General features: G+C 50.3%; 1 protein-coding gene across 1 annotated transcript in view; it reads left to right on the top strand.

Moving 5' to 3' along the window:
- KMT2A (lysine methyltransferase 2A) overlaps positions 1-12,359 on the top strand; it is a gene marked incomplete at its 5' end in the record, with an annotated part of 38,573 nt that overhangs the window by 20,909 nt on the left and 5,305 nt on the right. The window contains 15 exons of the mRNA XM_081960723.1: positions 338-451; positions 924-1,108; positions 1,718-1,891; positions 2,173-2,283; positions 2,495-2,568; positions 2,821-3,017; positions 3,296-3,402; positions 4,262-4,399; positions 5,061-5,219; positions 5,296-5,413; positions 5,504-5,582; positions 6,470-6,630; positions 7,148-7,309; positions 7,684-11,761; positions 12,022-12,061. Of these exons, the coding sequence (XP_081816849.1) occupies positions 338-451; positions 924-1,108; positions 1,718-1,891; positions 2,173-2,283; positions 2,495-2,568; positions 2,821-3,017; positions 3,296-3,402; positions 4,262-4,399; positions 5,061-5,219; positions 5,296-5,413; positions 5,504-5,582; positions 6,470-6,630; positions 7,148-7,309; positions 7,684-11,761; positions 12,022-12,061 (5,897 nt within the window). The remainder of the gene's footprint in view (positions 1-337; positions 452-923; positions 1,109-1,717; positions 1,892-2,172; positions 2,284-2,494; positions 2,569-2,820; positions 3,018-3,295; positions 3,403-4,261; positions 4,400-5,060; positions 5,220-5,295; positions 5,414-5,503; positions 5,583-6,469; positions 6,631-7,147; positions 7,310-7,683; positions 11,762-12,021; positions 12,062-12,359) is intronic.

Genomic DNA, 12,359 nt, shown 5'->3' with positions numbered 1-12,359 from the left:
AGGGTTGGCAGCCATTCCACCCGAAGGGAAATCCTTGCTTTTCAACCTGGCCTTAGAAGGGGGGATGGCGGACAGCTTCCTATGTAGAATTGCACACTGCCTGATTCATTGATCACACTAAGACTTGCACTGTTTTAACTGTGGTTTGTTAGATAAACCACCATAAGCCCCATTTTACCTGTATGAACTGAGAAGTGTCCCCCCGTCCCGTCCCCCGGGTCAGTCAGCAACAGGACTTGCCAGCAGCCATTCTTGCTTTGTGAGGCATCCGCAGCCCCTGCTTGGCCTCGACTCTCGGGCTGTGTGAGCCCAACTCCTCGTTTTCTGCTGCTTGCAGGGAACTTCTGCCCCCTTTGTGACAAGTGCTATGATGACGATGACTACGAAAGCAAGATGATGCAGTGTGGGAAGTGTGACCGCTGGGTTCACGCCAAATGTGAAGACCTCTCTGGTGAGGAACAGCATTTACAGTCAACAGACTTCACCCTTAGATTACTTTTGCAGATCACTCTGCTTTAAAAAAAAAAGAAGGTGGGGAAACCCTGTAGAAAAAGGTTGGTATCCAGAAATTCCTCTAATGCTCACAGACAGAAATGTGACGGTGTCAATCTGTGCATTGAGCCAGTTTTAGAAAGTATCGCGGTTGTCTTGCATTGCAGAAGGTGAGCGGAAATGCTGTGGTATGGTTTGGGAAAGGGTTAGTCTACTGAAACTAGCAGGCTCCTGTATAAACCCTCTCCACATGTCCAGCAGGAGGGCGCATTCCTCTCATGCGTCAGTTGGCTGAGTTGGCAGGCGCCACATTCTCCCGATCCTGAGACTTCGGAACATAGCCAAGTCCTTATCCTCCTATCCCTCTTTCCTGCCACTGCACCAACACACCCTTCTGGCCCCCAGGAAACCATTGCCATTTCTTTCTTCAGATGAGATGTATGAGATCCTCTCTAACCTTCCAGAGAGCGTGGCTTACACCTGCATTAACTGCACTGAACAGCATCCTCCCGAATGGCGGCTGGCCCTCGAGAAAGAGCTGCAGCTTTCTTTAAAGCAGGTTTTGACAGCCCTGCTGAACTCTAGGACGACCAGCCACTTACTGCGTTATCGGCAGGTACGTCTTCTTTTTTCTTTCCCAAACTAACAAACCAACTCTGTGTTTGCCTGTCTGTCTATTTAGGAGATGTTGGTTATTGGAAGTGCAGAATTTCTAAGGAGGGGGGGGGAGCAGAATTCGCTAAGCATCACTAGTCTGAAGTCAATTGTATGCTAAGAACTGAAGGTTTGGTATCAGCTATCACAATTCATATGCCAATTATTATCCTATGTCAGTTAAAGTTGGAGGAATCCTGAACAAACACCTGCTCTCTTAGACCCCATGGCTGCGTTCCAAGGCTCTGTCAGGTCTTGGGAGGTGGTCCCACCACCACCACCACCACCACCACTGCTAAGTGAACCCCTGCAGGCATCCCCAGTTTCTCTGTTCCAAGGTAGCTGAATGCAATGGATACTTGTGCATTATTGGAAGAGCTGTAGGTTTAAAAATGTGTCCGGTATTAATGTCCTAGGTGTGTGGAAAGGTAAGTGGAAGAACTGTTGTCCCAGAGACAGGGCCATTAATTTTCTTAATGTGCGAAAGTAACCCTCTCCCCTCGATTACTATGCTGTGCATATTGTTTGTAAAATTCTGCAGAAAATGTTCTACCCTCTTGTCTGTCTTCAGGCAGCCAAACCTCCTGAACTGAACCCTGAAACGGAAGAAAGCCTACCCTCTCAGAGTTCTCCCAAAGGCCCAGACCCTCCCATCCTTACGGAAGTTGGCAAGCAGGAAGAAGAGCCGCCGCTCGATCTAGAAGGTGTGAAAAGGAAGATGGACCAAGGAGGCTATTCTTCTGTGGTAGGTCTTGGTGCAGTTGGCCCCCCTCACTTTCAGGACTTCTGCTGGGGTGAAGAGAAAATTGAAGCCGAGTTAAAATAGGCTGTGGCGTGGCACTGAAAGGCCGCCATCCTCTTGCCACTTCTTGCATGGTTGTTGCCCTGTTTCCCCTGAGTGAAGAGGAGGCCATTTGACCCCGGCGTGGCTGGGCCAGGGAGCCGTGAGAGTCTACAGCTCCTGAGGGTGGTACTGAGGCATCCCTTAAGGACCCTCATGAGGCGGATCTTGTTTTTCCCACCTAGTTGGAGTTCAGCGATGATCTTGTTAAGATAATCCAAGCAGCTATCAACGCCGATGGAGGGCAGCTGGAACTCAAGAAGGCCAACAGTGTGGTGAAGTCCTTCTTCATGAGGGTAGGCTGTATTTTGCCTTTGCCTTGAGGAAAGTCGGTGTTGCCCTTGTTCCCAGAGCAGCTCTGATTCTCCTAGGAAACCATTTTTAAACCTGTCATAAGTTCATCATTCCGATAAATTTGCCGAGCAAACTGCTGAGGCAGTTTTCTTAAAAGGTTAATGACAAGCAAAGTAATACCGAATCTTATTAAAAATTGTGGTTTTCCTCTAGCAAATGGAACGAGTTTTTCCATGGTTCAATGTAAAGAAGTCAAGATTTTGGGAACCAAACAAAGTCTCGGCAAAGTAAGTAATTGCTCTGCTTCACAAAGTCACTCCCTGTTGCTAAGCAAAGGTGGTACCATAATGTTGTCCCTTGGAAACCACGTGGACTTCCGATTGGCCTCTCTGGCTGCATGCAGCAACTTCGGTCGAGTGCCAGAAGCAGGAATCCTCTGGCGGCGTCCTATCTCCGAAGAGAGTTGAGGGACGAGCTGGAGGGCTTTGGAAGTGGAGAGCTGCATCTAACTTATGGCTGTGTCTCTTATTGTCTTTCAGCAGTGGCATGCTGCCTAATGCTGTCCTGCCCCCATCCCTTGACCATAACTATGCACAGTGGCAGGAACGCGAAGAAAACTGTTCTGCTCAGCAGCAGCCCCCTCTGATGAAGAAAATAATTCCAGCTCCAAAACCCAAAGGGCCAGGAGAGCCAAACTCCCCCACGCCACTGCATCTTCCTGCCTCACCCTTATCCAGTGAGAAATTGAGCCTCCTTTTCTTGCACTCTCTGTAGGAAGTGTTCCTGGAAGACGGGCTTTTCAGCTTTGGGGGAGCAGAGAGGAGCCTTGGGGTCCACTTTCTGCCTAAATGAAATGCATCCCATTCCCCCCCCCCCTCCATCCTTTGAGTTGCTTGAAAGAGCTCTTACTGCTCAGCCTTTTGCAACTGGGTCAATGGCTCCCATAGCTAATCCCGTTCTTTGTTTCTTCCTCATATTCTTTCTTGGGAATTAATGCTTTCCATTTGCTTTGAGGTCCCGACAGAGGCCAAGACGACAGCCCAGCACTTTCCCCGCCTCCGGATGTGGAAGACAACCGGCAGTGCGCTCTTTGCCTGAAGTACGGTGATGATGGAGGCAACGTAAGTAGTGCCAGACCCCGATTTCAGTCTTGTTGAGGTGCTCCTGCTTGCTCTGTCTACTTCAACTAATCCTGGCAGATTGATCTCGAGTCATCTTCCTACCTTAGAGTGATATCATTTGCCCCTTAAAAACATTCGATTAAATCCCTCTGAGACTTCGGTGAGCAAATTCACTTAGCAGTAATGTTATCAAAGAGATTGTTACATTTTTATCCCACTTAAAAAATTAGTCAACTCAAAGCAGCAAACATTGTCAACACACCTGCTTCGCAGTTTCACCTCAGTTCACAATTGCAATCTTGTAATGTGGGTTTGGCTAAAAGAGAGTGGCCGGCCCAAAGTCCTCTGGCCAGTCAGCTTTCATGCCTAGAAGACAGGCCTAGAATTCAGTGCCCGGTTTTCAGGAAGCATTTGGAAAAAGAGAACTAGAAAAATATTAGTGACTAAAGGATTCTTTCCATTCTTTACAGATGACTCAGAGGTGGTAGAGATTGGTTAAGATCTCATGATGAAATTCAGATACTTTGTTTGAATACAGACAGCTGTAAAAGCATGCATTAGGGAAAATTACATGGTAAAAGAAAAATCAAATAGGCATAAGTTGAGGATGGAGAACATCTGGCTTAGCAGTTATATATTGTGTGTGAGAGAAATCTTGGGCTATCATTTGGCCACAATCTGAAGGCGCCTTAGCGGTATTTACAGAGGATGAAGCCATCTTCGAATTGAGACCAAAATAATGGGCCTTTTCTGAGCATCCTCCCTGCTTATCAGCTCTTCCGTCAGCAGCACTTCCTCCCTGAACAGGGTGGGACTTCTGCCTGTGAGTGCCTTTGGTGGGCTGTTTGCTTTTCTACAGGATGCTGGCCGTCTCCTTTACATTGGTCAGAACGAGTGGAGCCATGTGAACTGTGCCCTGTGGTCAGCTGAAGTGTTTGAGGAGGAGGATGGCTCTCTGAAGAATGTGCACGTGGCTGTGATTCGTGGGAAGCAGCTGGTGGGTAGCCTCTGTGACTGCTGAGAGTTCTCTTTCATGCTTCTCTCCTTGCCTACTCCAGGCGCAAGGGAGCTTCCTTGTATTGCAATTCCAGTTGGGGGACCACAGATCAGTATTTTCAGAAAGGGAAAAGGTTTCTTTTGAAAGAATGTCTGGAAAAAAAAGATCTATGAATTCAGCGCTATTATTTTATTTCAGTAATGCTAGTGACAGGAAAAAAGGAGCCTGCTGAGTTCGGAATGGGCTCTGCTTGACACCTTCCTACCAGCCAGACTGGGGTGTGTAAACAGGTGCTTTCCAGCAGTTAAAGGTGGGAGTTGCCCCAAGCAGTTGAACTGAGGCTCAGTCTCTTCCTTAAGGGCTGATTCCTTCGGATTGCTTCAGAGTGCCTGGTGAACGTTCTCAGCTGCTGTGTTAAATAAATAGATTTAAATGTATGTTTAAATGAGTGAAATGCAATGTTGTAACCCTAAATATATGCTTAGCTTGTAAAAACAGGGGGAAAAAAAAGACCAGGCGCTTTGCTTGCTTACAGCTAGAGGCAAGAAAGATGGAACATTTAGGAGTTCTCTGATATCATAATAATCAGATATGTAACATTCATTTTAACCGTGCAGTATTTGTGCAGTTTGACAATCAGAGTAACATGCCAATCTTGCAGCGATGTGAGTTCTGCCAGAAGTCGGGTGCCACAGTCGGCTGCTGCCTGGCCACTTGTACCAGTAACTACCATTTTATGTGTTCTCGGGCCAAAAATTGTGTCTTCTTGGAGGATAAGAAGGTGTACTGCCCACGACACAAGGACCTGATCAAAGGGGAGGTACGTCCTATGCCACTTGCCTCTTTTCTTGTCCCTCACTTGTCTTTTGCCTGGATGACCGTGGGTTTCTTTGCAGATAGTGCCAGAAAATGGCTTTGAGGTCTTGAGAAGAGTTTTTGTGGATTTTGAAGGAATCAGCTTGAGGCGGAAGTTTCTGAATGGTTTGGAACCAGAGAACATCCATGTGATGATTGGTAAGCCCGTTTGTGAAGTGGAGTCAGACTAGATGCTCTCTTGTGCCCCTGCTATTCTTGTGCTTCAGCCTTTCTTCTACTTCCATGTAGGGTCGATGAGCATTGATTGTCTCGGCATTCTGAATGACCTTTCTGACTGCGAAGACAAGCTCTTTCCAGTTGGATATCAGTAAGTGGAAGCTGCTCCTGTGTCCCAAGCTCTTTCAGGAAGAAACCTGGCTGCAGTGGGGCAGTGCTGGTTGGCTGGCCTGGTTCTCCACAAGAAATGAAAAAAGAAAAATCTTGTTTCCTCGTCCCTGTTTTGATTCCTTATTTTTCATTGTTCATTTTTAATTTGATTATGAAATACGAGGTAGTTCTCATTTTGTGACCACAATTGCAATTGGCAGCTTGGTAATTACGTGAAGCACAACTGTGCTTACAGTCTTACTTTTGCTTTACAGATCTGCAAAGGTTGTAAATGCAAGGATTGGTTGTAAAGTTAGTTTTTCATTACCATCGTAATTTCAAATGATTGTAAACAAGGCTATTGCTAAGTGAGGACAGGCTTGTACCTTCCTTTAGAATGAATACTTTTAAGGTACGGCATCCATATGCTAAATCCCTTTCCTTCCCTGTACGTAATTTTTACAATGTGCACAACAGAAGGTCTTCCTTACACGTTCCTATGTTGTGAGCAAGCAACGGTTGCAAAAGCAGGGTGGACAAAGGACTGCCCCAAATGCTCAGGTTAGGCACTTCTTGCAACCCTCTGCTGGAGATTCCAGCCCTCATCACCCAAAAACATAAAAAGAGCAGGAAAAATCATCCTATAGTAATTGAAAGATAAGGAACTTGAGTTATTCTATTTTAGTAACATTACTTACTTTTATAGTCAATATAAATTAAATGAATTCATGTTGTGAAAAATTAAATTTGATACAGGATCATTTAAAATTATTTTGTTTTTGTTTTCTTTTTCCAAAACATCCAACATTTTTCTGTGGCTTCAACCTTTCCAGAAAAATTACGTCATTGTCCCAGCACTTATATCTGATGTATGTACTGTTTGTCCAGGTGCTCCCGGGTTTACTGGAGCACAACTGATGCTCGAAAACGTTGTGTTTACACGTGCAAGATCATGGAATGCCGTCCTCCTCTCCTAGACTCTGACATCAACAGCACCATGGAACATGATGACAACCGGACCATTGTCCACAGCCCAGTGTCGCTTTCAGGTGTGGGGCAGCAGAAGAGGGGGGGTGGGGTATCAGGCTGGCCGCGACCTCTGAGCCACTGCTTGTCTTGCCTGGGCGGTTCCTTTTCAGGAGCTGCCTTTGAATTCGGGGCTGAGGGGTTCCCCCTGCAGAAATACTTCTCTTCAGCTCCAGAGGAAGGCAGAAAGGGGTTGAGTGGTCAGTGCGGCTTCCTTAGCTCTAGAAATTGGCATTTAAGATATGCCTACTTTCAGAGTTGAGTCTCTTGCCTACTGGAGAACAAAAGGGCAGGTGGAATTTCTCAGAAATGTTACTGGAGCAATATTTCTCTCATAAAATCATTCCTCCCAACATGTCCTCACTCCTAGTTGATGTGGTGTGAGGGCCCTTTCTTTCCCTTTCCCTATGGAAATAGAAGTTGCTGAGGAGAAATGATTCTTTCTGATCTTTTCCCCCTGAAATGGTTCAAATGCATTTTGATTTTAATTTAGATTTAAATACATTTTTTAATGTAGATGGTCCTGTTTTTCTCCTGCAGCAGAAATTCCACCCAGAGATGGTCATGTGGCATCAGCTGAGCTAAACCCTCCCTCGGCAGATCTTTCTCCACATCCTCAGAACTTCAAGGCTCTGCGGATCAGAACGCCGAGTTTTGCTCCTTCCCAGCGAACTCCGGGTTCGAGGCCATTGCCTTCTGCAGGTCTGGCTCACAACTCTTTTTTTTTTGTGATGGCTTTTGACTTAACTACAGCTTGAGAATATGGGTTTTTTTCTTTTTCTTATTTAAAAACTATATTCAGATATTTATTTATTTAATTTAAATACCTTAAAAATTATTTCCAGATAAGACTAACCTAGCCCTGTTTTAACTTAAAGCTTGGCAGAAATTCTGTTCCCTTTACTTTCCTGGTGTGTTATTTTGAGTCAAAGCCTATCTCTCTACCTTCAAAAGCACCCAACTCATGATGGATTTGTCCGAGGTAAAAAGCAGAACTGAGCTAGGGACAAGGACAAGCGCTTGGCCTCTTTGAGGTTTGTGGTGTTCAATTTTCTTCTTAAATTATCTCTCCCTAGGAAGCCCCACCCCTGTGACACATGAGATCGTAACCGTGGGAGATCCTCTCTTATCCTCTGGACTTCGGAGCATTGGCTCCCGGAGACCCAGTGCACCTCTGTTTTCACAGCCACTGAGGTCTTGGATGCTGCCTCCCACCAGAGTTGGGGCCACTAATGCTGAGCACAGCACCATCTCTTCAGGAGCCAGCAGGAGTCCCGCCCCAGAGCACAGCGTGAGCATCCAACATACAGAACGCTCTGTGGGACCAGCAGCCTTGCACGCCGCTCTCCAGGACACCTTTGCCCCTCCCAGCCCAGCCATCCTAAGCGGAGGCAGAGGGGCTTCTCCCTGGGAGGGAACCGTCTCCTTTGGCCCAGTGCCTTCTGGAGGGCCCTTTTCTGCCAAATTAGAGAAAGGGAAGCTGCTGAGCCCCAGAGATCCGAGTGCTTCCTGTGGGAATTCAAAAACATGCTCCCTTGGAGAAAGCATCTCTGGCCCAGAAGGAAACCCAAGCAAGGGAGGGAAGTTCCTAGAGTCCTCCTCTGGACTCCTTTCTCCCAAAGAACCCACGGCTTCTGCACTGCTGCATCAGAGCCCCCCAGAGGAGGAACAGGACCAGCATCTGACAGACAAAAATTGCTTTTATGAAGCCCCAGAAGCAAAGAGCTCACCATTTCCAAGGAGTCGATCTCCATGCACAAACGACCCAGTACCTTCTGTGGGTAGAGAGAGGAGACAAAAAATAAAGAAGGGGACAAAAGAGAGACATTCTAGTAAGCTTTTTAGAAGTTTAAGCACCTTCCCAAGTAGCCACAAAGAATGCCTAGAGGCAGAATTTGTTCATCGGGCAATGGCCTCCGGGCATATGCAGCAGCAGCAGCAGCAGCAATATAACAGCATTGCTGCTGAGAAACTCATTGACAACAACCTGCTTGGCCAGGAGGCGTCCAAAGCTGCTTTCCAGAGTGAAATGGCCACCTCCAAGGATTTGCAGAATTCACAGAAGCGCACAGTAAAAGTAACCCTGACTCCACTCAAGATGGAAGGTGAGAACCAATCCAAAACTCTTCCGAGGGAACACGATGCGGAATCTCAGCCAGGGGTTTGCACATCAGTGCTGCAACCAGCTTCCATTCCAGAGCACTCGGAAAATGACTGCATGGTCCCAGAAACTCAAAGCTGTGCTTCCTCCTCAGTGGCCCCAAGTGATCCCCCTTATCCAAACCTTCCTGTCCAAGACAGCGGCTTGATAATTCAGGATGGAGCCAAAGAACCGGAAGATGGGTCCTACAAGCGGCGATACCCTCGGCGTAGTGCCCGTGCCAGATCCAACATGTTTTTTGGTCTGACCCCTTTGTATGGTGTGAGGTCCTACGGTGAGGAAGACCTTCCCTTCTATAGCAACTCCACCGGCAAGAAGAGAGGCAGGCGGTCTGCTGAAGGCCAAGTGGACGGGGCTGATGACCTCAGCACATCGGATGAAGAGGACCTGTATTACTACAACTTCACCCGAACGGTTGTCTCAAGCTCAGATGAGCACATGGCTTCTCATAGTTTGTTCCGTGAAGAGGAACAGATCAGTCTCCCCAAAATCTCTCAGCTGGATGGGGTGGATGATGGAACGGAAAGTGATGCAAGCATCACAGTAACCACGAGGAAAATCAATTCGGGAAACAAAAGGAGCGGCAAAGAAAATGGAACAGAAAGCTTAAAACTTGAACGAAGTGAAGATAGTGGGGAGAAAATGCAAGTGACCAAGAGTTCAGTTGGCCATAAAACAGCTGATCCCAAAATGGAGAATTGCCGGGTCAAAACTCAAGATCCTTTGGAAGCTCAGCTGAGCTCCCTAGAAGCTGTCGGCCGCCGTCCACGTGCCAACACGGAACCCCCGGAGAAGAACCTGCTGGACACTTTCAGTACAGAACTGCTGAAGTCCGACTCCGACAATAACAACAGCGATGATTGTGGGAACATTCTTCCTTCAGACATCATGGACTTTGTTCTCAAAAACACCCCGTCAATGCAGGCCCTGGGGGAGAGCCCGGAATCCTCGTCCTCGGAGCTCCTGACTCTGGGAGAAGGCCTGGGCCTCGACAGAAACCCAGGCAAAGACATGGCTCTCTTCGAAGTCTTTTCTCAGCAGCTGCCAACAACCGAGCCGGTGGACAGCAGCGTCTCCTCTTCCATTTCGGCAGAGGAACAATTTGAGCTGCCCTTGGAGCTGCCTTCGGATCTCTCGGTCTTGACTACCCGGAGCCCCGCAGTCCCCAGTCAGAACCACGGCAGACTTGCAGTCATTCCAGAACCTTCCCTTGCCACCTCAGGGGAGGGATCCATGTTAACTCTCCCTTCCTCAGATCCTGATGAGAAGAGGGTGACTGCCACAGAAAAGGCCTCCTCTGGTGAAGCAGAGCCAACATTGCTAAGCCCACGAGTGGCCCCCAGCCCCCAAGGCCCTCTGACCCCCGACCCTTTCATTCAGAGCCACCTGGAAGCAGAGCACATGGGCAGCCCGCCCTGTGGACCAAGGGAAGATTTGGCCAGCGGCAGCAGCGGGACCCCCAGCCTTCCCGTTTCTCCCTCCCTCCCGCTCCAGAATCCCAAGTATGGGCCAAGTGCCCCCGACAAGCCCGGCCCGTCTCCCATCTCAAATGCTGCCGTGCAGACCGCCCCTCTCCACTTGAAGGCTGCTGCGGAAAAGCTCCTGGTGGTCAACCAGAATATGCAGCCTCTGTACGTCCTTCAGACGCTGCCCAACGGCCTCACCCAAAAGATTCAGCTGACTTCTCCCATCAACTCTGGGCCGGCCGGGATGGAGGCTGGGGCTTCTGTGCTGGGCCCAATGGACACAGCCAGCCTGGCCCTGGCTGCAGGCCTCAGCCCCGGCTTACCCTCTGCCAGACCTCTCTTCCCTGCGGCCAGCAAAGGCCTGCTGCCCATGCCTCAGCAGCACCAGCACCTGCATTCCTTTTCGGCCAGCCCCTCCGGTGGCGGCAGCGGCAGCTTCCCGGCAGCCCTCGGCAGCCCCTCCTCAAGCCTTCTGATCGGGGTCCAGCAGCTGCCTGACCCTGAGGCGAACGCAAGGGCAGATATTGGGCCTGCAGTCACACACCCTCCTACCGGCCTCGGCAAGAAGCGGCCCATTGCGCGCCTGCACTCCCGAAGGGCCAAGAAGTCTGCTGCTCCTTCTGCCGCTGCTTCTTCGGACCTGGCCCCAATGAACTTCCCTCGGTCCTCCCCGCCTGGCCACCCAGGCCTGCTCGATCTGGGAGCTGCGTGTCCCCGCACCGTGCCCAGCATGATCAAGCGCTCCAAGCCAGGGGTCATGTACTTTGAGCAGGCGCCTCTGTTGCCTCCGGAGGTGGGGACGGCTGCTACAGAGGCAGCCCTTGGAGCCTCTCCCAGCATAGCTTCTCCTCCCCCTGGGCGCAACGTGGCCCCACTGCCAGCACCTACCCCCAGCCCAGCGGTCCCGCCCCACCTGTTGGGACAAGGAGGCTCTGACGTGCCGAGCGCTTCGGATATGAGCTCCCTCAGCAGCCTCTTAATCAAAGCCACTCGACAAGGGCTCAGCCTCCTGGAGCAGCCTGCTTCAGCACCGCCGCCAGCTTCCAGGATGTTTCCGTCGCATAAGGAGGTTTCGTTGGCCCAGTCTGCCTCTGCGGGGCCAGCGACTGCCCTAGCCACCGGCATCTCTGTCTTGCCTCCCTCGAAGGCCGTGGGCACGTCTGCCGATCCTGGAAGCGCCTACCAGGCTGAGCCTCTCACACAGCTTCTGGCTTGCAAGGCTGGGCCGCCGCCCCCTCACCTGGACTTCCCCTCCTCCCAGGCAGCTCCCCTTTCAGACTTCCCCCAGCTGATAGATACGGCAGCCGCGGGGCAAAACAGCTGTGTCCCCACAGCCTCTCCCGGGAGCTCCCCTTCCACCATGCTGGGCTCCACCAGGGCCAGATCCAAAGTCAAGCGCTTGCCAAGCCCTGTGGGCAGCAAAGGATCCGGGAAGAAACCCAGGGCACCTCCATTCTGGAACAGCTTCCCTGGCCAGTGCGTCCCACCACAAGGCACGAGGGTGGCAGCCCAGGACCCAGGCGGAGGGTGAGAGAGAGCTACAGTCCTGACTTCCCCCACCCTCACCCCTTTCCAACCAAGCCCCTCAGCGCTTCTGGGGTACTTGCTGCCCGCTGGCTGAGAAGCGGGTTCCCTCTGCCCTATTGCCGGACCAACAGGATAGGGGGTGGGGGAGAGGCAGCGGTTGGTTCGGACTGCTTTGGGGGTTCTAAAAGCACCACTGGGTGGCGCTGGGTTTCTGGTAAGCCCGACTTCCAAGCTCTGTTTTGCCTGCCCATGTCTCCTAGGCCCCAGCTCTCCAGGGTGCAGCCAGACGAGGCCACAGACGTACCGCAGGCAGTCCACAAACCAGCAGGGTAAGTGGGTCTTTTGAGACCAAGTCTGGTGGGAGGAGAACGCGCCCACGGCCATCCGCACACCCACTGGCTTTCCAGGCAAGAGCCATTCTTAGATTTGGTGTCTCTGACCGTGCCAAAAATGCCAGTGGAAATTGAGTGGATTTCAAAACAGCCAGGGACACGGAGCTCCAGTTCTTATTTTAGAAGTGTCCACATTTGCTCAGTCTTCAGCACCATAGGATCGGTAGTGCTTCTTGAGGCATCAGAAGAGCGATGACGGTTGCAGC

Source organism: Natrix helvetica (genome assembly GCF_964273705.1).
Source record: "Natrix helvetica genome assembly, chromosome: 8".
Classification (NCBI taxonomy): Eukaryota; Metazoa; Chordata; class Lepidosauria; order Squamata; family Natricidae; genus Natrix; species Natrix helvetica.
The sequence above is the reverse complement of the archived record's forward strand: the minus strand, read 5'-3'. Positions and strand labels throughout refer to the sequence as shown.